A 24955-nucleotide genomic window follows, 5' to 3' on the forward strand; every position below is an offset into this window, starting at 1 on the left:
ATAACAATTGTAAATGTATATACATCCAACATAGGAGCACCACAGTTTATATAAAGCAAATGTTAACAGACATAAAATGAGAAATTGATAGTAACACAATAATAATGGGGGACTTTAACACCCCATTTATATCAATAGACAGATCATCCACACAGAAAATCAATAAGGAAACAGAGGCCTTAAATGACGCATTAGACCAGATGGACTTATTGATATTGATAGAGCATTCCATCAAAAAGCAGGAGAATACACATTCTTTTCAAGTGCCCATGGAACATTCTCTGGGATAGATTACATGCTAGACCACAAAGCAAGCCGTGGTAAATTTTAGAAAGTTGAAATCATATATCAAGTATCTTTTCCAACCACAATGCAATGAACTTATAAATCAACTACCAAAAAAAAAAAAAAAAACCCACCCAAAAACGTAGATATGTGGAGGCTAAACAGTATGCCACTAAATAACCAGTGGATCATTGAAGAAATCAAAGAGGAAATAGGAAATACCCTAGAGATAGAAACAAATAAAAATGAAAATACATTGATCCAAAACCTATGGGACACAGCAAAAGCAGTTCTCAGAGGGAAGTTTATAGCTATATAAGCTTACTTCAGGAAACCAGAAAAATCTCAAACAATCTAACCTTACACTGAAAGCAATTAGATAAAGAAGAGCCACAAGCCCCCAAAGTTAGTTGAAAGAAAGAACTCATAAAGATCAGAGCAGCAGTAATGACATAGAGACTAAGAAAACAATAGAAAAGATCAATGCAACTTAAAGCTGGTTCTTTGAAAAGATAAAAAAAGTGATAAATCTCTAGCCAAATTTATCAATGAAAAAGGGAGATGGCCCAAAGCAATAAAACTAGAAATGAAAAAGAAGAAGTTACAACTGACACCACAGAAACAAATACAATAGACTACTTCAGGCAATTATATGCCAATAAAATTGACAACCTAGAAGAAAGAGACACACTCTTAGAATGGTATGATCTAAGATTCAACTGGGAAGAACTAGAAAATATGAATAGACAAATTACTGAATTTGAATTTGTGATTAATCCTCCCCCCCCAAGAAAAAAGCCCAGGACCAAATGGCTTCTCAGACAAATCCTTAGAGAATCCATAGGCAAATAGAGAAGAGTTTACATCTATCATTTTGAAACTATTCCAAAAACTGCAGTGGAAGGAAAAGAACTCCTTCTATGAGGCCACCATGACCCTGATATCTAAACCAAAGATATTACAAAAAGAAAATTACACACAAATATCACTGATGAACATAGATGCAACAAAATACTAGCAAACTGGAGTTTCCTTGTGGCACAGTGGGTTAGGGATCTGGTGTATTCACTGCAACAGTTTTGGTCACTGCTGTGGTATAGGTTTGATCCCTGGCCTGGGAATTTACACATGCTGTGGGCATGGCCAAAAAAAAAAAAATTAGCAAACCGAGTCCATCAATATATTAAAAGGATCATACACCTTGATCAAAAGGGATTTATTCTAGGGATGCAAGGATTTTTCAGTATCCACAACCATACACCACCACATGAACAAATTAAAGAAGAAAAACTGTGTGATCATCTTAATAGATACAGAAAAAGCTGTTGATACAATTCAACATCCATTTATGATAAAAAAGAAAACTCTCCAGAAAGTGGGCACAGAAGGAACCTTCTTCAACATAATAAAGTCCATGTATGCCAAACCCACGGCTAACATCATACTCAACAGTGAAAAACCGAAAGCATTTCCTTTGATATCAGGAACAAGGCAAGGATGTCCATTCCAATCAGTGAAGAAAAAGAATCCAGACTGGAAAAGAAGAAGTAAAACAGTCACTGTTTGCAGATGACATGAGACTATACATAGAAAATCCAAAAGATACTACCAGAAAAGCACTAGAGCTCATCAATGAATTTGGTAATGTTGCAGCATACCAAATTAATACATGGAAGTCTTTTGCATTCCTAAACACTAACAATGGAAGACCAGAAAGAGAAATTAAGGAAACAATCCCATTTACCATTGAATCAAAAAGAATAAAATACCTAGGAATAAACCTACCTAAGGAGGCAAAAGACTTGTATTCCCCAAACTGTCAGATGTTCATGAAAGAAACTGAAGATGACACAAATGGAAAGATATATTGTGTCTTGGATAAAAGAATTAATATTGTTAAAATGTACTACTATACAAGGCAATCTGCAGATTCAGTGCAATCACTATAAAATTACCAATGGAATTTTTCACAGAACTAGAACATTTTTTTTTCCCATTTTTGGCTGCCCTGTGGCATATGGAGCTCCCAGAGCAGGATCAGATCCGAGCCATAGTCTCAACCTTAGCTGAAGCTGTGGTAACGCTTGAGCCTTAACCCACTGTACTAGGCTGAGGATCGAACCCACATTTCAGCACTCCCAAGATACCACCAATCCCACTGGGCCACAGCAGGAGCTCCCAAAAATGTTTTAATGTGTACGGAAACACAAGACTCCAAGCAAAGAAAATTTGAGCTGAAGGAATCAGGTTATCCGAGTTCAAACTATATACTAAAAAGCTACAGTAATCAAAATATGGTACTGGCACAAAAACAGATACATAGATCAATGGAACAGGATAAAAAGCCCAGAAATAAACCTATACACCTATGATCAGTTGATCTATGGCAAAGGCGGCAAGACTATACAATGGAGAAAAGACATTCTCATTAATAAGTGGTGCTGGAAAACTGGACAGCTACATGTAAAAGAATGAAATTAGAACATTTTCTAATGCATACACAAAAATAAGCTCAAAATAAATTACAAATGTAAATGTGGAATTCCTGTCGTGGCACAGCAGAAACAAATCTGATTAGTATCCGTGAGGATGTGGGTTTGATCCCTGGCCTCACTAAGTGGGTCAGGGATCTGGCATTGTCATGAGCTATGGCGTAGGTGGCAGACACAGTTTAGATCCTGAGTTGTGGTGTCTGTGATGTAGTCCAGCAGCTGTAGCTCCAGTTTGACCCCTAGCCTGGGAACCTCCATATGCCACAGATACGTCCCTAAAAACAAAAAACGAAAAAAAAAAAAAAAAAAAAAAAAAAAAACCAAAAAACTAAATGTGAGACTGGATACTATGAAACTCCTAGCTGAAAACATAGGCTAAACACTCTGACATAAATCACGGCACTATCTTTTTTGGATCCATCTCCTGGAGTAATGGCAATAAAAATAAAAATAAACAAATAGAATCTAATTAAACTTAAAAGCTTTTGCACAGCAAAGGAAACCATGAACAAAAAAGAAACCCTGTAGAATGGGAGAAAATAATTGCAAACAGTGCAACCAACAAGGGATTAATTTCCAAAAACAGCTTATACGGCTCAAAACCAAACAAAAAAAACCCCAAACAACCCAATAAAAAAAATGGGCAGAAAATCTAAACAGATATTTCTCCAAAGAAGACCTAGAGATGGCCAACAGGCACATGAAAAAAAAAATGCTCAACAAAATTAATTATTAGAGAAATGCAAATAAAAACTGCAATTAGGTATCATTCACTCTAGTCAGAATGGCTATCATCAAAATGTCTACAAATAGTAAATGCTGGAGAGGGTTTGGGGAAAAAGAAACCCCCCTTGTACTGTTGGTGGGAATGTAAATTGGTGCAGGCACTATGGAGAACAGTATGGAGGGTCCTAAAAAACTAAAAATAGAGTTACCATATGATCCTGCAATCTACTTCTGGGCATATATCCAGAGAAAACTAATTTGAAGAGGTAACAGCCCAGTGTTTATTATAGCACTATTTACAATAGACAAGATATGGAAGTAACCTAGATGTTCATCCCGCAAATCAATAGAAATGTGATATATTCTATATATCAATAAAATATGAAATACATATATATATTTATACTAAGTGAAGTAAGCCAAAGACAAATATCATATGAGATCACTTATACGTGGAATCTTAGAAAAAACCTTTTTTTTTTTTTTTTGTAAATAATGAACTTATTTGCAAAACAGATACTCACAGACAAAGGAAAACTTATGGTTATCAAAGGAGAGGGTGAGGGGAAGAATAAACTAGGATTTGGGACTAATGGATACACATTACTATATATAAATTAGATAACCAACAAGGTCCCATATATAGAACAGGGAACTATACTTTTTTTTTTTGCCTTTTAGGGCCGCTCCCACAGCGTATGGAGGTTCCCAGTCTGGGGGTCGAATTGGAGCTACAGCTACCGGCCTGTACAACAGTCACAGTAATGCCAGATCTGAGCCACATCTGCGACCTACACCACAGCTCATGGCAGCGCTGGATCCTTAACCCACTGGACGAGGCCAGGGATTGAGCCAGCATCCTCATGGATACAAGTCAGCTTCGTTTCCACTGCGCCACAATGGGAACTCCCTATACCCAATAACTTATGAGGCATAAGAATCTGAAAAAGGATAGATAGATGGATAGATAGATACACAGCACTATAAATCAATTATATATCCATAAATAGCAAAAAAGGCAAATTAGGATTATGAAAATTAACTCAGATTTGAGCCCAGTAGGTATTATGTAATATGATGTGATTTTAATTTTTCTGTAAATGACAGTAACTTTCTCACTGAAAATAAATTAGACCACAATTTTCTACATGGAAGACAAGTATTACATTGGTGGTTGCAAAACAGTAACTTTCTAATAATGAAATTCCCTCTGCATTTATTAGCTGGTAAAATCTGGGAAAAAAGGATGGAAGTTCCCCTTTCTCTCACTCCACTCTAAGTTTCTTCCTTTTAAGATCTTCTGTGGACTCACAGATTTCTTTTTCTATTTCATGTGTTATAATCTATTATTGTCATTATTTTTGATGCTCAAATTGTCCCAAATTTGGCTAGAGGCAGCCCCTTGAAATCAATTTCTGTGTCTTTTGACATGTTCCCATAAGTTTTGGTCACCTTCCTTCCTTCATGTGCAACAAAATATTCTAGGCACACATGCTATATTACCTACCTCAGCCCTGGCCCAATTATTTCAAGGAGGCCTTGACACCTTTTAGTTGGTACTGGACTTAGAAACTGAGATTAGCATTCTAGATATGCTTGTTACTGCTGGATGTCATTGCATCTGAGTACTTCAAGTGGAGAGAAATAAAAATATCATTAATATCATTTTTTTTAATCTTGGTTTTTTTATACTAATCCCTTCCATTGGAATCCAAAATGAGCATTTTTTCCTACTCGCTCCATTTTCTATGTATTTCTTCCTTCTTCGAGTGAAAATTCTTGTTCTGAGCAACATCAATGTAATTATCCATTTATTACAATATTGTAATAATTTTATAATTACTGTGTGTACTCACTAACAACAAAAATAGTAAATGAAATGTAATATTCCTTTGTAATTCTTATTGCCTTATGACATATCCAACTGAGGGTGTATAGTACTATGAAAATTACTTGAATTAATTCTTTTTTATTTTTCTCTGTGATTATAAATTTGAAAAACAGGTTTATTTGTTTCTGTGTTTAAATCAAGTTTTTTAGTGTCAAACTTTATGGTTCTTTTCCTCAACTAGATTTATTTAATTTTATTTGTTGAACATGTAAATTTTTTAGCAGGAGTCAAAAGTCAAAAGTATATAAAAAAGATATACCCAGATGAGTTTCATTACATTCCATATCTATTTCACCCCCTTTTCACTCACAGCTGCAGGTGACCATTTTCACTAGTTTCTGGTTTATCCTTTCTGTGTTTCTTTATATACATATATATTTAAATTTTTATATTAAAGTGTTATTGATTTATAATGTTCTGACAATTTCTACTCTACAGCAAAGTGAAGCAGTCATACACACATATATATATATATATATACATTCTTTTTCCCATGTTATCTTCTATCATGTTCTATCACAAATGAATGGATATAGTTCCCTATGCTATCGAGCAGGACCTCATTGCTTATAGATTCTAAATGTAATAGTTTGCATATACTAACCCCAAGTTCTGAGTCCATCCCACTTCCTTCCCTACCCCCTTGGCAATCACAAGTCTGTTCTCCATGTCTGTGAGTCTGTGTCTGTTCTGCAGGTAGGTTCATCCCTGCCATATTTTAGATTTCATATATAAGTGATAATCATGTGGTATTTGTCTTTTTCTTTCTTACCTCACTTAGTATGAGAATCTCAGGTTCCATCCATGTTGCTGCAAATGTCATTATTTTTTCTTTTTTATGGCTGAGTATATATGTACTGCTGTTGTATATGTCTGTTGTATATATGTACTGCGTCTTCTTAATCCATTCATCTGTTGATGGATATTTAGGTTGTTTCCATCTCTTGGGTATTGTTAATGGTGCTTCAGTGAATATAGGGGTGCATGTATCTTTTTGAATAGAAGTTTGGTCCGGATGTATGCCCAGGAGTGGGATTGCTGGATCATATGGTAATTCTGCATTTAATTTTCTGAGGAACCTCTATGCTGTCTTCCATTGTGGTTGTACCAATTTATTTATTTATTTAGTTAATTAGTTAGTTTTTTTAGGGCCACACCCCTGGCATATGGAAGTTCCCAGGCTAGGGATCCAGTTGGGGCTGTAGCTGCTGGCCTACGCCACAACCACAGCAACACCAGATCCAAGCCACGTCTGTGACCAACCCTACAGCTCATGCAATGCCAGATCCTTAACCCACTGAGCAAGGCCAGGGATCAAACCCACATCCTAATGGATGCTAGTTGGGTTCATTAACTGCTGAGCCACGAGGAGAACTCTGGTTGTACAAATTTATATTCCCACCAGCAGTATTGGAGTGTTCTCTTTTCTCTACATCCTCTCCAGCATTTGATGTTTGTAAACTTATTTACTGATGGCCATTCTGACCGGTGTGAGGAGGTTTCTTATGGTAGTTTTGATTCACATTTCTCTAATAATTAGTGATGTTGAGCATTTTTTCATGTGCCTGTTGGCCATCTCTATGTCTTCTTTGGAGAAACTTCTATTTAGGTCTTTTGCTCTTTTTTCAAATTGATTGTTTTTTTTATGTTGAATTATATAAGTTGTTTGTATATATTGAAGATTAAACTCTTGTCAGTTGCATAATTTCCAACTAATTTCTTCCATTCTGTAGATTGTCTTTTTGTTTTTGTTTTTTATGGTTTCCTTTGCTGTGCAAAAGTCTGTAAGTTTGGTTAGGTCCTATTGGTTTATTTTTGTTTTTATTTCTATTGCCTTGGGAGACTGACTTAAGAAAACATTTGTATGGTTGAAGTCAGAGAATACTTTGCCTGTGTTCTCTTCTAAGAGTTTTATGGTGTCTTGTCTTACATTTAAATCTTTAAAGCCATTTTTAGTTTATTTTTATGCATAGCATGACAGAGTGTTCTAATGTCTTTGATTTATATGCATCTATCCAGTTTTCCCAACACCACTTGCTAAAGAGACTGTCTTTTTCCAATTTTATATTCTTGCCTCCTTTGTTGAAGATTAGTTGACCACAGGTGTCCAGGGTTATTTCTGGGTCCTCTCTTCTGCTCCATTGGTCTGTATATATGTTTTCATACCAATACCACACTGTCTTGATTACTGTAGCATTACAATATTGTCTGAAGTCTGGGAGAGTTGAGTTATGCCTCTTGCTTAGTACTTGTTCCTCAGGGCTGCTTTGGCAATCCTGGATCTTTTATGGTTCCATAGATTTTAGATTGTTCTAGTTCTGGGAAAAATGTCATGGGTAATTTGATAGTTATCACATTAAATCTGTAGATTGCTTGGGTAGTATGGCCATTTTAACAATATTAATTCTTCCGATCCAGGAGCATGATATATCTTTCCATTTCTTTGAATCCTCTTCAATTTCCTTGATTAATGTTTTATAGTTCTCAGCATATGAGTCTTTCACCTCCTTGGTCAGGTTTATTCCTGGGTATTTAATTGTGGGGGTAGAATTTTAAAAAGTTATTTTTTATATTCCTTTTTTTTTTTTTTACTATTTCATTGTTTGTATATAGAAATACAACTGATTTCTGAATGTTAGTCTTCTATCCTGCTACTTTGCTGAACTCATTGATAAAATTAGTAGTTTTTTGGTGAGTTCTTAGGGTTTTCTGTATATAGTATCATGCCTTCTGCATATAGTGACAATTTTACCTCTTCTCCTCCAATTTGGATACCTTTTATTTCTTTTGTTTTTCTGATTAGTGTGGCCAGGACTCTAGTTCTATGCAGAATAAAACTGGTGAGAGTGGGCATCCTTTTCTTGTTCTAGATTTTAGCTGGAAGGTTTTCAGCTTTTTTCTGTTGAATATTATATTGGCTGTGGGTTTTTCATAAATAGCTTTTATTATGTTAGCTATGTTCCCTCTATTTCCACTTTGGTAAGAGTTTTTATTATGAATACCTCTTGGATTTTGTCAAATGCTTTTTCTGCATATATGGAGGTGATCATGTGATTTTTGACTTCTCTTTTATTAATGTGATGTTTCATGTTGATTGATTAGAATATGTTCAACCATCCTTGTGAAATTGGGATGAATCTCACTTGGTCACAGTGTGTTATCTTTTTTTGGATTCAGTTGGCTAAAGTTTTGTTGAGAATTTTTGTGTCTATATTCATCAGAGATAATAGCCTATAATTTTCTTTTTTGATAGTATCTTTGATTTTGGTATTAGGGTGCTGGTGGCTTCATAGAATGTCTTTGGGATTGTTTCTTCTTCCTCAGAATTTTGGAAAATTTTAAGAAGGATGGTTATAAGCTCTTCTTTGTATTTTAGGTAGAATTCACTTGTGAAGCCATCTGGTTCTGGATTTTTGTTAGTAGTATTTTTATTACATATTCAGTTTCATTGCTAGTGATTGGTCTGTTTAAATTCTATATATCTTCTTGATTCAGTTTTGGTTGGCCATATGTCTAGCAAGTTGTACATTTCTTCTAGGTTGACAATTTATTGCCATATAATTGGTCATAATATTCTCCTATGATTTTTTTTTTATTTCTGCAGTATCCACTGAGATTTCTCCATTTTCATTTCTTATTTTGTTTACTTGGGTTCTCTCTCTATCTTCTTTGTGAATCTGGCCTGAGGTTTGTCAATTTTTTTTACCCTTTCAAACAACCAGCTCTTGGTTTTATTGATTTCTCTCTTTTTTAAAATATTTATTTTATTGATTTCCTCTCTGATCTTTATGATTTCCTTCCTTCCACTGACTTTAGGTTTTATTCTTCTTTTTTAATTCTTTTAGGTGGTAGGTTAGCTTGTTGATTTGAGATTTTTCTTTTTTGAGGAAGGTCTGTATTGCTATGAACTTCCCTCAAAATCTATGGGATGCCAGAGTTCCCGGCACAGCACAGCAGAAACGAATCCGACTAGAAACCATGAGGTTGCAGTTTTGATCCCTGGCCTTGCTCAGTGGGTTAAGGATCTGGTGTTGCCATGAGCTGTGCTGTAGGTCACAGACACGGCTTTGATCCTGCGTTGCTGTGGCTGTGTCATAGGCCGTCAGCAACAGCTTTGATTAAACCCCTAGCCTGGGAAACTTTTTAGGGCAGGTGCAGCCCTAAAAAGACAAAAGACAAAAAAAAAAAAAAATCCATGGGATGACACTTCCTTTGTGGCATCCCATTGATTTTGAATGGTTGTGTTTTCATTGTCATTTGTCTTGACATTTTTTTAATACTTGTTGAACCATTGGTATTTTTAGTAGCATGTTTTTTAGTTGATGTAGTCAGTTTTTGGAATTTCTTTTCCTGTGGTTGATTTATAGTTTCATGCCATTGTGGTCAGAGAAGACACTTAAAATAATTTCTATACTCTTAAACTGGTTGAGGTTAGTTTTGTGCCCAAGTATGTGGTCAGTCCTTGAGAATGTTGCACATGCACTTGGAAAGAACGTATAATCCAGGTTTTTTGGATGTAATATCAATTAAGTCTAACTGCTCTCTTGTGTCATTTTGGATCTCTGTTGCCTTATTGATTTTCTGTCTAGAGGATCTGTCCAGTGATGTGAGTGGGGTGATAAAATCTCCTACTGTTATTGTATTCCCATCAATTTCTCCTTTTATGTTTGTTAGTATTTGTTCTATGTATTTGGGTGCTTCTAAATTAGGGGTGTATATATTGACAAGTGTAATATCCTCTTCTTGAATGGATCCTTTTATCATTAAATAATGTCCTTCTTTGTCTTTCTTTATGGGTTTTGTTTTAAAGTCTACTTTGATACAAGTTTTGCAACTCCCACTTTACTTTCTTGTTACTTCCATTCATGTGAAATATCTTTCCATCCCCTCACTTTCAATTTATATGTGTCCTTTGCCCTAAGGTGAGTGTCTTGTAGGCAGCATACTGTAGGCTCTTGTTTTTTCATCCAGTCTGCCACTCTGTGTCTTTTGCTTGGAGCATTCATTCCATTGACATTTAAGGTAATTATTGAACAAGATGTATTTATTGCCTTTAAGTCTTGTTTTCCATTTGGTTCTATGTTTCTCCTTTGTTCCTTTTTCCTTTCTTTCTTTTTTTTTTTGGTTGGATGATTTCCTTTTATTTTATGCTTGTGTCCCCTTCTTTTTAGTTTTTGTGAATATATTGTTTGGTTTTGATTTGTGGTTGCCATGTTGTTCAAGGATGTTAACCCCTTCCTATATCTGCTTGCTTTAGCCTGACAGTCATAAAGGCTTAAGCACATTCTAAGAAACAAGAGTCTAGATTTTCTTACTTCCTTTCCTTACATTTTATGATTTTGATGTCCTTTTTTACATCTTCATGTATATCCTTTTGTTGTTTATTGTATTTATCATCACTTTTAGATTTTTTTTTTCCTTTTAGATTTGTATTCTGGTTTATTTAAGTAATTACTTTCCAGTTGTGATTTCCTCTATCCTATATCTTCCTACTTCTTTTCTGTTTAGAGGAGACCTTTTGGTATTTCTTTTAGGATGGGTTTAGCATTGCTCCATTCTTTTAGTTTGTTGTTGTTGTTTTTGTTATTGAAGAAATTCTCTATTTCTCCTTCTATTTTAAGTGATAATCTTGTTGGGTAGAGTATTCTAGCCTGTGATTTTTTCTCTTCTAGTTTTTTGAATATATATATATTTCCATTCTCTTCTGGCCTGTAATGTTTCTGTAGAGAAATCAGCTAGTAGCCTTATGGGGGGTCCCTTATAATTAACTCTTTGTTTTTTTTTCTTGCTGCCTTTAGATTCCTCTCTTTAACTTTTGCCTTTTTTATTATAATGTCTTGGTGTAGGTTTGGGTTCAACTTTTGGGGGGCCCTCTGTGCTTCCTGTATCTTGATATCTGTTTCATTTAGATTTGGGAAGTTTTTAGCCATAATTTCTTCAAATATATTTTCAATCCCCTTTTCCTTTTTTCTTTTCCTTTTCCTTTTGGAGTCCTCTAATGCATAGATTGGCCCACTTTATATTATCCTATAGGTCTCATATTGTTTTCATGTTTTTTTCATTTGGCTTTCTGCCTGCTGTCCTCCTTCAGTAATTTCTACTATTCTATATTCCAAGGCACTTATTTGTTCCTCTGCATTATTCATTCTGCTCTTCAGTGCCTTTAACTACGCTTGCATCTCTGCAAATGAATTTTCTAATTTTTCTTAACTCCTCCTTATAGTTTCTAGTTCCTTTCTAAAGTAATCTGCATTACTGTTCATATCTGGTCTTAATTCCTTCAGTAGTTTCATTACCCCCTTTTTGAACTTGGTGTCTGTAAGACTGCAGAGGTCTCATTCATTGTTTCCTTCTTCAGTGGAATTCTCCTGTTCTTTTACCTGGGAATGGTTCCTGAGCTTCTTCATTTTGCTTACATTTTTCTTACTCTGTGAGTACGGTAAAACAGTTATCTTGTAGCCTTGAAGGGCTATTTATATGCAGGAGTTCTGCTGAGTAGCTTGTGAGGGCATATAAGGCTTACAATTTTTTTTTTTTTTTTTTTTTTTTTGGCTTGAGGCCTGCTTTTGATTTGGATGTTTTCTGTCTCTTTCCTCGGTGTGTGTAGGCTGTTATCCCCTTGATGGGGGTGTGCTGGTGTACAGCCTGGTCATACTTCCAAGGCGGTGGAACCCATGGGCGGTGCCTGTAGCCAGTGCCTGGTTGCTGGGTCCTTGACAGTGGCAAGCACTCACAGGGAGGTGGTCATGCAGGCTTCTCCTGGTTGCAGGGCCCTGGGCAGTGGCAGCGATGTTCAGGGAATTGGAGGTGGTACCCAGAGACTTTGGCAGTGGCAAAGGCAGGGTGTGTGCGTTGGTTGCGGAGTGAGAGGGGCAACAGGTGGGACTTGATTTAGAGCCTTCCTTGGCTTGGGGGTGACCCCTGAGGTGACTAGGTCAGCAGGTTGCTCCTGTTCACAGGAACCCACGCACCCATATTGGTGGTGGCTATGCCCACCCCTGGAGTCTGAGATGGCTGCAGTGGTTTGCACCTATAGATAGTTGCCTGCCCAAGAGGTGGCTGTGCCACCCAAGAGCCGTCATTTGCCCAGAGAAAGATGTTCCTATGGCAGTCCCACCCCTCTTTGTCTTGCCCACCCCAACAATGGCACCTTGCTTCTCTTGCAGGCCCGAGCCTCCTCCCACACCCTCTGGGTTGTGGTCCTCCAATCCCCAGCATGGGGCCCACTGCTTCCTAACCCCCTCAGGCTGGTCCCCACAAAGCCAACCCTAGTCCTCACCCTGGAACTAACCTCCAAAGCCTGAGTTGCAGTGCCCAACCTCACCCAAGTGTCTCAGGCTGCAGTGTCCGGGTGGTGGTACTGATGGCCTGTACCTCTCTGTCTTTCCCTCCTCAGTTAGGGTGCTCTGCTTATCTCCAAGGCTTAGAGGTTCCACCTTTGGCCAGCTAATCTCCCCATCAGTTAGGTGGTCTCCTAGTGTGCAGATTCCTTTCCTCTTGTAGCTCCCTCTCTGGAGCACTTGTTCTGTCCTGATTCCTTTTTTAAATCCTTTTTTTCCTCTCTCTCTCTTTTTTTCTCTTTAGTTCTACCCAGTTATGTGGAGGGTTTATTGCCCTTTTTGGAGGTCTAAGGTCTTTGCCAGTGTTCAGTAGATGTTATGTATGAATTGTTCTACATGTAGATGGGGTTTTGATTTGTTTGTGGGAGGTGAGTGCCATGTCTTACTCCTCTGCCAACTTGATCCTGCTCCTAAAATAAACATATATATATTTTTTTCCTTATATCTCTTCCATATATATTCAGTATATATAATCTTTTTTTGTCTTTTTTTTTTAACTTAACAATACATACAATATATTCTTGCTATCACCCCATATTACTTAAAAGAAATCATCTTCATTCTTTTCATACCATATAATAGTCCATTGTATGGTTGTCCTGCAGTTTACTCAACCAGTATCATAAGAATGGATAGAAGTTTTTTCCGGTATTTTGTGATTACAAATAATAATGCCATAAATAACTTTGTGCATATGCTGTTTTGTATTTAGAGGGTGTATTATTGATGTGGAATGGCAGGGACAAAAGAAAAGCATTAAATGTAGTTTTGTTAGATATTGCAAATTTTCATCTTTTGAATTTTAACCATTTATATTCCCACTATCAATGTTGGGTACACCTGTTTACCTATAACCTTATGAACAAAGTGTGTTATCAAGTTTTGAGAGTTTTACCCATCGGATAAATGAGAAATGATATCCCTGTTTAGTAAAATTTCAAGTCTTTATTATGAATCTTTATTATATTAAATTGAATATATTTTTCTTATGAGTACTATTGAGCATTTTTCATATGCTTAGGGATAATTTTTTCTACTTTTTTTTTCTCTGTGAACTATCTGTTTGACTTTTTGTGTTTTTATTTTTTTTTGTTAGATATTTGGTCCTTTTTCCCCTTGATACTAAAGTTCCTATATATTAAAAAGATTAGATTTTTATCTGTAATATATGTGGGAAATATTATCTCCCAGACTGTCATTCATCTTTTGATGTTACTCATGTGTTTTGCTATGCAGTTTTAAAAATGTAATTGAATTTAATACTTTTTTATTTCATTTATATTTTGTGCCATAGTGAGAAAGTTTTTGACCACAACCAGCTTATAAAGAAATTTTCTATGCTTTCACTTTGTCCTTATGTAGTTTTATTTTTTGCATTTAAATCTTTGATCCACTGAGAGTATATTTTGGTGTATGCTGTGAGATACATGTCCAATTTTAGCTCTGACTATCCATTTATAGCCACAGAGCAAATAGCCATCTTATTAAAAATTCAATCTTTTTTTTTCCCAGTGATTTGAGTTGGCTTCTTTAGCATATGCTAAATGTCCACTTGTACCTTATGCTATTTCTGTCTTCTGTGTCCCTCTGCTCTATTTATATGCCAGTACCGCACTGTTTTAATCATAAAGGATTAATGGTATCATTTAATATCTAGTAGGTCTGGTCACCGTTTTTTGTATTCTCTTTTTCCAGGGCTTTCTTGAAAATAAAATTCGAGTTTTTCTAGAATATTCTTTCTTTTCATATGAACTTTAGAATCAATTTGCCTAGAACCAGGAAGAGATAGTCCCGCTGTTGCACAGTGGGATCAGCAGCAGCTCTCCAGCAGAAGGATGCAGTTTCCATCCCTAATCGGGCACAGTGGGTTAAAGGATTGAGTGTTGCCGCTGCTGCAGCATAGGTCACAACTGTGGCTCTGATCTGACTCCTAGCCCAGGAACTCCCTGTGCCATGGGGTGGCCAAAAAAAGAAAAATAGTTTTTTTAAAAAAGTAAAAGAGATATTAGGCACCCTTGTTCCTAACCTCTAGGAAATGGACTCTGACCCCAGTAAGATACTTACTTTTGGACAGACCTGGGTTTTTTGTTTTTTGTTTTTTTTTTTTTGCTTTTTAGGGCCACATTTGCGGAATATGGAAGTTCCCAGGCTAGAGGTCGAATCAGAGCTACAGCCACTGGCCTATGCTACAGCCACAGTAATACAGGATCTGAGTCGTGTCTGTGACCTAACCACAGCTCATGGCAATGCTGGATCCTTAACCCACTGAGTGAGGCTGGGGATCAAACCCGCATCCTCCTGGATCCTAGTCGGGTTCCTTAACTGTTGAGCCACGAAGGGAACTCCTAATTCTGATTTTTTTGAATGTTTTTTATCAGGGATAACTTTTGAATGTATCAAAACTTCTTTCAGTACCTCCAGAAGTAATCATATTGTTTTTCTCTTTGGAAATATTAATATATTCAATTACATTAATGAATTACTAATATTGAACTATACATTTCATTCCTGGAATGTCTTAATTGGTCGTAACATATTATTTACTTAATGTAGTATTTAATTCTTGCTAGTATTTTATTTATAATTTAGCGTCAGTATTCATAGATTGGTGTGTGTGGGTGTGTGTGTACTATCTTTATCAGGTTTGGTATCACTATTAATACTTGCTTCAGGACAGAAGTTGACTGTTTTCTGCATTTTTTATTTTCTGGACAATTTACATAGTATTGAGATTATCTGGTCTTTTATAAGTGTTTTTGACTTTTATTTTTAGTTTAGTTCTTTGAAAACTTTCTGGGTTTCAGCTATGGTTATTGGTTAGAAGTAGAACTTGGAAAGGTGTACAACCTTAAAGACAAGAAAGAAGGAAAGTTGGAATTATGGACTCTGGAAAAACAAAAGTCATAAAAATAAAAAGACACAACAGCCCTTCCACCCCAAAATAAGAAAGCCATTGATCTAAAACTTTCTTCCATTCCACAAAAGCCAGTATTCTCATCTTTGAGGCTTCATACCTATTCTCAGTGTTTTTCCACATAGGGTGAGACTTTCTCCTTCTGAGGGTTATCTAGCCTGTATTTCATTACCCCGTATCCCCCCTGCCTTTCTATTTTCCTCTTTCCATTTAATTACTGCTTCACTCTCTGTATTGATGTAGACTTCAGAGCTGGTTCTTCTGGATGTTCATCCCTACTTGCATGTAATTTCAAGTTATTTTTTAATATTCTGTTTCCTAGTTACCTTGTAGGTATGGCTTATTGTTGGCTTTATTGGTCTTCTTATTAAGAGTTTTTATTAAGTTAGTTGTTAATCTGTTGGAACCTGGATTACTGTCATTGTCTTTTTTAAACATGTTTATGGAAGTATAATTTATATACACTAAAATTCACTCTTTTTAGTATATAGTTCTCTATGTTTGGCAAATAATTCAGTCATATAACCACCACCACAATCAAGATATAGAATACTTCCATCACCCCAAAATGTTCCTTCTTGCCCACTTAAAATCAGTGTGCACAAGCCACAACCAGCCTCTGATCTCTTTTTTTGTCTCTTTTAATTTTATGGCTGTAACCACAGCATATGGAAGTTCCCATGCCAGTGATTGAATCTGAGCCGCAGCTGTGATCTACACTGCAGCTGCAGCAACGCTGGATCCTTTAACCCACTGCTGGGCTGGGGATTGAACCCTCACCTCTACAGTGACCTAAACTGCTGCAGTCAGATTCTTAACACACTGTGCCACAGCAAGAACTCCCTGATCTATTTTTTTCCAAGTTTTGTCTTTTGCATTATTAATATAAATGGAATAATATGCAATGTTGCCTCATAGGCCTGGTTTCTTTAGCATAATGCATTTGAGATTTGCCGAGACCAGCTCAGCAGGATGGGGCTGAAGAACGGGTGCTGTGGAACTTAAGGAAAAAACCAACCCAAATCAAAATGCCAACACAAAGCAAAACATAGAGACAGTAAAGGTGGGAACCAGGGGACTCAAGGTCTCTAGAACCAAGAGCCCCGCCTCAAGAAACCACACCCTTTTATTTTACTCTTTTGATGCGATCACATGAGGAGGGGCTATGGGTGGATAATCAAGCAAGAAGATTGGAAAAACATGTCTCTGACAGATTCATGTATACAGCTCCATACATTAGAGACAATGGCAGAGAATTTTATAAAAATAATGAAATACTTTGAAGCATAGATATAATAATCTCAGACAACTCCAATCAGCATTAAGTAAACAAAAGCAAACATCTATATCCATCATATTCAAAGTTCTGAAAAATAAAGAGAACGAAAATCATGGGAAAAACATAAAGGCAAAACATACAAAAGAATGAAGATAAGAATTAAAACAAACTTCTCATTAGAAATCATGCAGACCTGACCATAACGGAATGACATCTTTAAAGATAGAAAGTGAGAGCTATCAACTCAGAATTCTCAGTGAAATCTTTCACAAAGGAAAGCAAGTTAAGATAGTTTCAGCAAATATGTGTTGACAGAATTTCTTGCCAACACACTACATAACAACAACAACAAGACTATAGTTAAGTTTTTTTGGAAGAAGGAATATAACACCAGATAGAAACTTGGAGCTACACAAAGAAATAAAAGTTCCAGAAATGGTTATTATAAAGGTAAATATAAAAGCCTTGTTTTTTCAATTTTAATTGCTCTAAAAGATAAATAAGGCAAAAATTATAGCAATATATTTTATGTTTATAGTATATGTAAAGAAACATTTGTGATGACAATAGAATAAAAAACAAGGGGGATAATTTGGACATAAACAATTATAAAGTCCTCATGCTGTAGAATAGTATAATATTATTTGAGAGTCTGTAGTAATAAAACCAGTGCAAGCATTACAAAATTTTAAAAAATGTATAAAAATGAGGTCAATAGAGGAGATAAAATTAAATCATTTAAAAAAAATCAATTAATCCTAAAGCAGATAGAAAGGGGAAAAAGGAACAAAGGACAGATGAAGCAAATAGACAACTAGCAAAATGATGTATTTTAAATTCAGCGATGTAAATAATTATAACTAAATGTAAATGGCCTAAACATACTAATTAAAAAGACAGATTATCATATTAAGTAAAATGAAAATGTATGGTATCTACAAAAAAACCCACTGTAAATACAAAGACATAGATAGGTTTAAGTAAAAGAATAGAAAATGATATATGTGCCAGCAGTGTCTCAGAGTTCTAGTTTCTTTATATCCTTGTTTGCAGTTGGAATTACCTGTTTTTCTTTTTTTTTTTTTTTTTTTTTTTTTTGTCTTTTTTTTTTGCTATTTCTTGGGCCACTCCTGCGGCATATGGAGGTTCCCAGGCTAGGGGTCGAATCGGAGCTGTAGCCACCGGCCTACGCCAGAGCCACAGCAACACTGGATCCAAGCCGTGTCTGCAACCTACACCACAGCTCACGGCAACGCTGGATCATTAACCCACTGAGCAAGGGCAGGGACCGAACCTGCAACCTCATGGTTCCTAGTCGGATTCGTTAACCACTGCGCCACGACGGGAACTCCTCCTGTTTTTCATTTTAGCTATTCTGGAGGTTACATAGTAGCATTTCATTGTGTTTTTCCTTTGTGTTTCCTTGGTAACTAATGAAGTTGAGTACCTTTTTGCATTTTTTTAACCCATCAGATACCTTCTTTTGTGAACAATCAGATACGGGTTTGTGATTGACTTGTAGTTATTCATATGTTATGGATATAATCTGTTGTTTATTGTTTCTGCTGACTTTTACTTATAGTGGCTTGAATTCTTGGGTGCTTGGTAATCCTTGATTATGAGGTCATTGTTGGCTATTAACTTATGGAAGGGCTGTGAACCTAAAATATGTTTATGTTTTTTTCAGAGGGGATTTTTAAAGAATTTTTTATTTAATTTTTTGTTTTTGTTAGTGTATAGGGAATGCCACTAGCCTAGGACTGCTTCAGCCTTCCCTTAAGTGTCAGGGCCTAGAAAAGTTCAGCTTGGTTCATACTTGTCACCTGGTGGCTGGCTCAACTTGCTTAGGTTTTGGAGCAACGTTGCTTTTAGTATCTGCCCTTAACAAAGCCTCATCTGCCTAGCTCCCTAGTCCCAGGCCCTAGCTCTCTACCTCTCCAGCCACAGCTCATGGCTTTTGCTTAAGTTTTTCATTTTGGATGGAATATTAGTCATAATGCTAGAAATGAAAAACTATTTGTTATTTTCCACATTAAATTTATGCATAAAATAATTTTAAAAAACCCAGAATATTGAAAGGGTTAAAGATTTAATTGGAGAAAAGAAACATTGAGAATACTTTCTCACTCTCAAATTACAATGTATTTTAGGAGTTCCCATTTTGGCTCAGTGGGTTAAGGTCCCAACCTTGTCTCTGTGAAGATTCAGGTTCAAAACCTGGCCTCGCTTAGTGGGTTAAGTATCCAGGATTGCTGTAAGCTGTGGCATAGATTATAGCTGCAGCTCTGATTTGATGCCTGACCCGGGAACTTCTTTTTTTTTTTTTTTTGGTTTTTTAGGGCTGCACCCACAGCACATGGAAGCTCCCAGGCTAGAGGTCAAATCAGAGTTGCAGCTTCCAGCCTATGCCACAGCCACAGCAACGCCAGATCCAAGCCATGACTGCAACCTACACCACAGCTCATGGCAATGCTGGATCCTTAACCCACTTGAGCAAGGCCAGGGATCAAACCCACAACCTCATAGTTCCTAGTTGGATTCGTTTCCACTGTGCCACAAGAGGAACTCCTGGCCGGGGAATTTCTGTATACTACAGGTGTGGCTGTAAAAAGAAAAAAAAAAAAAAAAAAATATATATATATATATATATATATATATATTTACATGTGTATTATAAAGTTAATGTTTAATTTTAGAACAAGAAGCAATCTCAGAAGTCATTTTTTCTGTACTTAAAATTTTTCAGGTGAGGTTCAGGGAAGCTAGACAATTTAGCAATTTACTCAGTTTTTTAGTGGCCAGGACTGAAACAGAAGTTTTCAGACCATACTATATTTTTCCAAATAAACTATATTGCTCTTTTATTTAACTAATATTTTTGTGTCTATTATTTATTGAGTCTACCTTTTTTTCTTTATGGGAGTTTTTTTTTCAAAAATTTATATAGTACTCAAAAAATTATAAAGAATTAAAATTTCTTTCCAAATTCTTTAGTGTTAACTTGAAACTCTGATAATAGAAGCCATAAATCTGCCACTATTCATGTAGTAAAGAATTGTTATAAAATTTTATTGCTGAACTAATAGAGTGAATTTTTCCTTTAAAACAGACTTAAAAAGGAATTAGAACTTTATAAGGAAGATGACATGCAAAGTGTTTATGATGCCCTTCAAACAGAAATAGAATTTTTGGAGTTGGTAAGCTATCATTGATTGTTTAACTTTTGTTCAGCATTTTTTTTTTTTAGACCTGCCGTTAAGAATGGTTTTACTCAAACACATCTCATGGAACTAGTGTTCTGCCCTTCACATGGATTTGCACTAGATTTAAAAAAATAGCAACAATAAACAAAACTAAGGTCAAGATATAAATCTATGAAGTGTTTTGAGTCCTGGAGAGTTAGATGCTACATGAAACAAGTTATATTTAAAGAGAATATGTACAATTTAAGAAAAGTTCAAAACTGACCTCACAATATTCCCTTGACTGAAACTGTTACAAGATTAATGCACCAAAGAGATTTAACTACCATAATGCTTAAAAGCTTTTTGTTTTTGATAGGCATAAATTATACTTTTATTATATTTAATTCTAAAACTTTCCTATTACAGATTTTTATGATTTCAAGAACTTTGGATCCAATTATTGGAAATATTTTCAGATTGTGTGGCAGCACTTTAAATTGCTTTTAACCTCTTACTTTGGTTGTTTATAAAGTGAACATAGTATTTGCCATGCTCTATTTTAATAGATGACATATATAACTAGCTTTAAAGTATGTTAAAATATAGTTTTAGGGAGTTCCTGTTGTGGCGCAGTGGAAACGAATCTGACTAGTAACCATGAGGTTGCAGGTTTGATCCCTGACCTCACTCAGTGGGTTGAGGATCCAGCATTGTTGTGAGCTGTGGTAGGTCTCAGACACAGCTCAGATCCCAAGTAGCTGTGGCTATGGTGTAGGCCCGCGGCTGTAGCTCTGATTTGACCCCTAGCATTGGAACCTCTATATGCTGCGGGTATAGCCCTAAAATACATATATTCTGGAAATTTTTAAACAAGAAAAAGTTTATGTTAGAATTTCTATACTTGTAAAAACTTTCAAAAGTAGAATTTATGAATGCCCAGCGTTATTGTTGTGCTAAATTTATGTGAATTTTATGTAATTATTTTATTAAAAATTTAATTTTTCTCATGGATAATTTTGTTTCATTTCAGACATTGGCACAGAAAGATCTTCAGGAAATAAATAACTTGTAGAGAGTTGATCAGCTATCTAAGATTTGATCAAAACATCTTAGTGTCATTGTGATAGATACATGAATGATACCCATTACAACAGATTCTTGTGGAAAATGTGAGGTCCACAATGCTCAGATTTGTTGAAATCTAGAATTGGTATATTAGCACTTAAAAAAATAATTTTGCAGTTTTATTACCTACTAAAACCTAAAGGGTTTTTGATGTGGCTTTATTGTGTTTCTATAGGAAGAAGAAAGGAGAAATAGATATTGGGCCCTCAGGCTTCTTACATCCCCCTGAACCTTAAGCTGATCTGTACTTTCTATGTTGTTTATTCTTTGTTGCAGTTTACCTTGAATCCAGTCAAACACATGTAGGAAGAAAAGCTCAGATTTTTGACCCAATTTTGTCAGTGCCATTTGCACCAACAAAGATGCTTCCTTTCATTTTAGTCCTTCTCTAATCATATGATGTCTGTTGACAGAGGTCTTCAGAGGCCTTTCATCTGCAAAAGCCAGTTTCCTCCATTTTTCTTTAAATTTTTCTGTAGAGTCAAGTCTGGGGCACCTGTAGCCACTTTTCAGCAGTTTGTGCTGCCAGTTTTCTTCCTAATGCCAGTGTTGGTTAAAATGAAATGTCATCTACTTGGGGATGTAGAGAGACTCCTTATAGCCGTCAGGATTCCTTTTTGTTGGTGGCCTGAAATACTGAAAATGAAAACAGTGTTCTTATGTTGGAATCAAATTCGGTAGTGCCACCAAATTTCCAACATCAGATATCGTTCTGCTGTTAGCAATCCTAACTAGGAAGAAAAGTATGTTTTCAACAAGGCCCTAAATTGTGGTAGAGGAGGGAGGAGAACAGAACCTGTTTAAGGGTATTGCTCAAAGTACTGAATGCAAATGTTTTCTTTTGTGGTTGTAGTTGAATTAGTTTAATATCAAATATGAGATGTTTACGGATGTCTTAGATCTACTGATATTTAAGGTAGTCCTGTTTGAAATCAGGTCTTATCTGGGCATAGCTTCTTGCATAGATTGCTTTACAATTTTTTTTTTTAAGCAGCAAAGTTAAAAATCTCCTTTGAGATGTGTAGCAGTTGCCATCTGTTTAAATAATTTGCATTTTCAGAAGTTATTTTTATTTTGATTCTTTAAATATTTAATAATAATTACTTTTGATTAAGAAAAACAATGATATCAGGGAATTACAGTCTATTTTATATCAAAATATAGAGTGTGAAATGGTTATTGGAATTAGTCATGACTTCAATTCTGTCTTAGTTTAGTTTATTTATAGTTTAGTCTATTTATCCAACCACATTCAAAGTTCTAAGTCTTGTGAATGTTTATTATTAAATGTGTATCATATCATTAATATGCAGATAAGTTTACATGTAAAGACTTTTTCACTTACCAGTAATTTCAGTTCATTATTGGTTTGTAGCTGAAATATTAATGTGAAGTAGAGATGTGCCAATTATTTGCATAACACAAAATGGCATATATGCAAAATAAACTCTTACTGATATAATAGTCTTTTCACATGTGTGTCAAATAGAATATCTAGATTAAATATGCAGTAATGGAATCAGAATTCATATGAATTGAAGTTGAGAAAATGGTTCATAACATGTTTTCATTATTTCAAAATGCTAAAAATGCATATTTTAAGGTTTAAACTGACTTTCAAACAATTGAATGATTATTTTAGCACTTCATGATAGAGTAAATACAAAGTACTGACCATGTGATACCAACCAAAATAACTGGGACTATTAGAATCAATGTAATCAAAGGAACAAGTTCATTGAACAAAGAAAATACAACAATCAATAGAAATTGCAGTGTATGAAATTAAAATGCACTGTTAATATATCAGCAGATTGGATTTGTTTTTAGATTTTTTAAAGAATTAGTAATTCATGAAACTCTCAAGTAGGAAGAATAACTGAAATTATCTAGATAAAAATGTGTCTCAGACTAACTAATTACCCTGGAGGTAAGACTTTGACTATACATTAAAAACAACTTTTAAATGAATGCTTCTTCATTAAGTAAATTCACTAAATTTTCCCTATACTTAGTTATAACCAAAGCCTAAGTAACCCAAAGCAACACTGATACACTTCTGGGGTTCCTGGCATGCTACCATAGCTCTTTACTGAAGCAACTTTCTTTGCAGAAGCAACTTTTGAATTTTAAGCCCACCACTAGGGATAATACTAGGATGTATAGACAGTTTGCTGCATATTTTTCCTGCTGATTAATGGAGTTGTTTGGCTAGTAGAAAAACAGCAACAGAATTATAAGATGTGATGCATGATCACTGGACTAGAAATTCCTTTCTTTATTCTCTGGCCTAATTATTGAAATGGGAGGAAAAAGCAAAGAAAAGGAAAAGCTTTAAGGTATGTACAGTTAGGAATATTTCTAAACTACTCATTGTTTTATCTATGGTAGTGTTTTCTTCTGTAAAAGAAACGAAAATTGAGGCACACGTTGTCTGTCTTCCCTTTTTTTTCTTGAAATTTGAAAAAGCACAATGAGATTCTTAAAGTCAGTATAAGGTTGAAGTCATTGTATCATAACGAATTGGAATCTAGAAATGTCTTAAAAAAGAGTCAGTTGAGATTGGTAATTTTTTATAGAGTAGAAATTATGCTGAGAAAAATCTGTTTGGTCTTTTACCAAAAGGGCAATCAGTAATTCAGCTGGTTAGCTGCAGATGGACAGACAGCATGTACTGGACAGGCCCTGTTCTAATCTATGCTGAGGACAAAGTCCCTTTCTATTTTGTACCAATCAATCATACATAACTGTGTCACATTATTATGAATAAGTCATTTATTTGCAGCCCAGAAAACAGTAGCAGTTCAGTGACATGATTAGAAATAAATATGATATGTTTTTTAACCCTGGGTATAGAGGGTAAGGTGTTCTGTCGTTCAAATATTTATTTATAGTATAAAATTTGAAATTTGAAGTTGTTTAATATACTAAGAAATATTTTAATATTTGAAGCAGAATTTTAGTTCAACTTTTATGTTTCTTCTTGACTCCTCTCCTTTCTTATCCTGAAAAACTTGAAACAAATACATTTGCCTTTCAGAGTCTAGTTCAGAGCATTTTCTGTCAAGGGAATTTTTTGCAAGATGCGAACTAAAAATGAAAAATATTTTTTGTCATTAGCCTGAAGCAGGGATTAAGTCTTAGAATTTTGTGGTCCTTTTATCTTAAGACAACAGATTCTTCTTTTTTTCTTTTTTAATGGAAGAGCAAGAAGAATGAAGTTGTCTTTAAAAATGCTGGAGGTAGGAATGTAGAGTTAGTTGCATTTGTGCTTCTCAAACCCTATATTCTCAAGTTTAAGTTTTACTGGGCCTACTAATGATCAAATCATTATCTCAGTGAAGAACCTTTATTTTCTCATTACTGATATTTAATAAAAGAATAATACTGAGACAGCATTGAGTAATGTATCAGTGAAATAATGTAGTGATTCCCTATTCTATAAGCGAGAGCAGGGATTTCATTGGTTTCTTGTTATTCATTGTACTGAGGGTCACATTCATTAAACATGAGGAAAATTTTGCAGGGTACTGCTGGTTGTAAGAACATATTTACTTTGGTTGGAGGAAAAAAAGAAAGCATAACAAAGAAAGCCATGACTGATGGTAAAATGCTCTCCTAGCTGCTGAAATGAAAAGTATCAAGAGCAAAGCTGTCAGAACTGAATGCTTATTTAAACAACTGCTTTTGATACATAGTGAATTTATCTTTAGAAGAC

The 24955-nt window shown here is 35.3% G+C and overlaps 1 protein-coding gene across 3 annotated transcripts in view; it reads left to right on the top strand.

The window, feature by feature from the left end:
• CCDC172 (coiled-coil domain containing 172) overlaps nucleotides 1–22699 on the top strand; it is an 89187-nt gene extending 66488 nt beyond the window's left edge. For all 3 annotated transcript variants that reach the window (XM_021073407.2, XM_084995667.1, XM_084995668.1), the window contains exons 8-9: nucleotides 20037–20124; nucleotides 21143–22699. In XM_021073407.2, the coding sequence (XP_020929066.1) occupies nucleotides 20037–20124; nucleotides 21143–21184 (130 nt within the window). In that variant the 3' untranslated portion in view covers nucleotides 21185–22699. The remainder of the gene's footprint in view (nucleotides 1–20036; nucleotides 20125–21142) is intronic.
• The last annotated feature ends 2256 nt before the right edge of the window (nucleotides 22700–24955 follow it).

Source organism: Sus scrofa, chromosome 14 (genome assembly GCF_054392235.1).
Source record: "Sus scrofa isolate SSC_HxYL_T2T_F1_AM1 chromosome 14, Sscrofa_HxYL_maternal_Yorkshire_Landrace_v2.0, whole genome shotgun sequence".
In the NCBI taxonomy this organism is placed as follows: Eukaryota; Metazoa; Chordata; class Mammalia; order Artiodactyla; family Suidae; genus Sus; species Sus scrofa.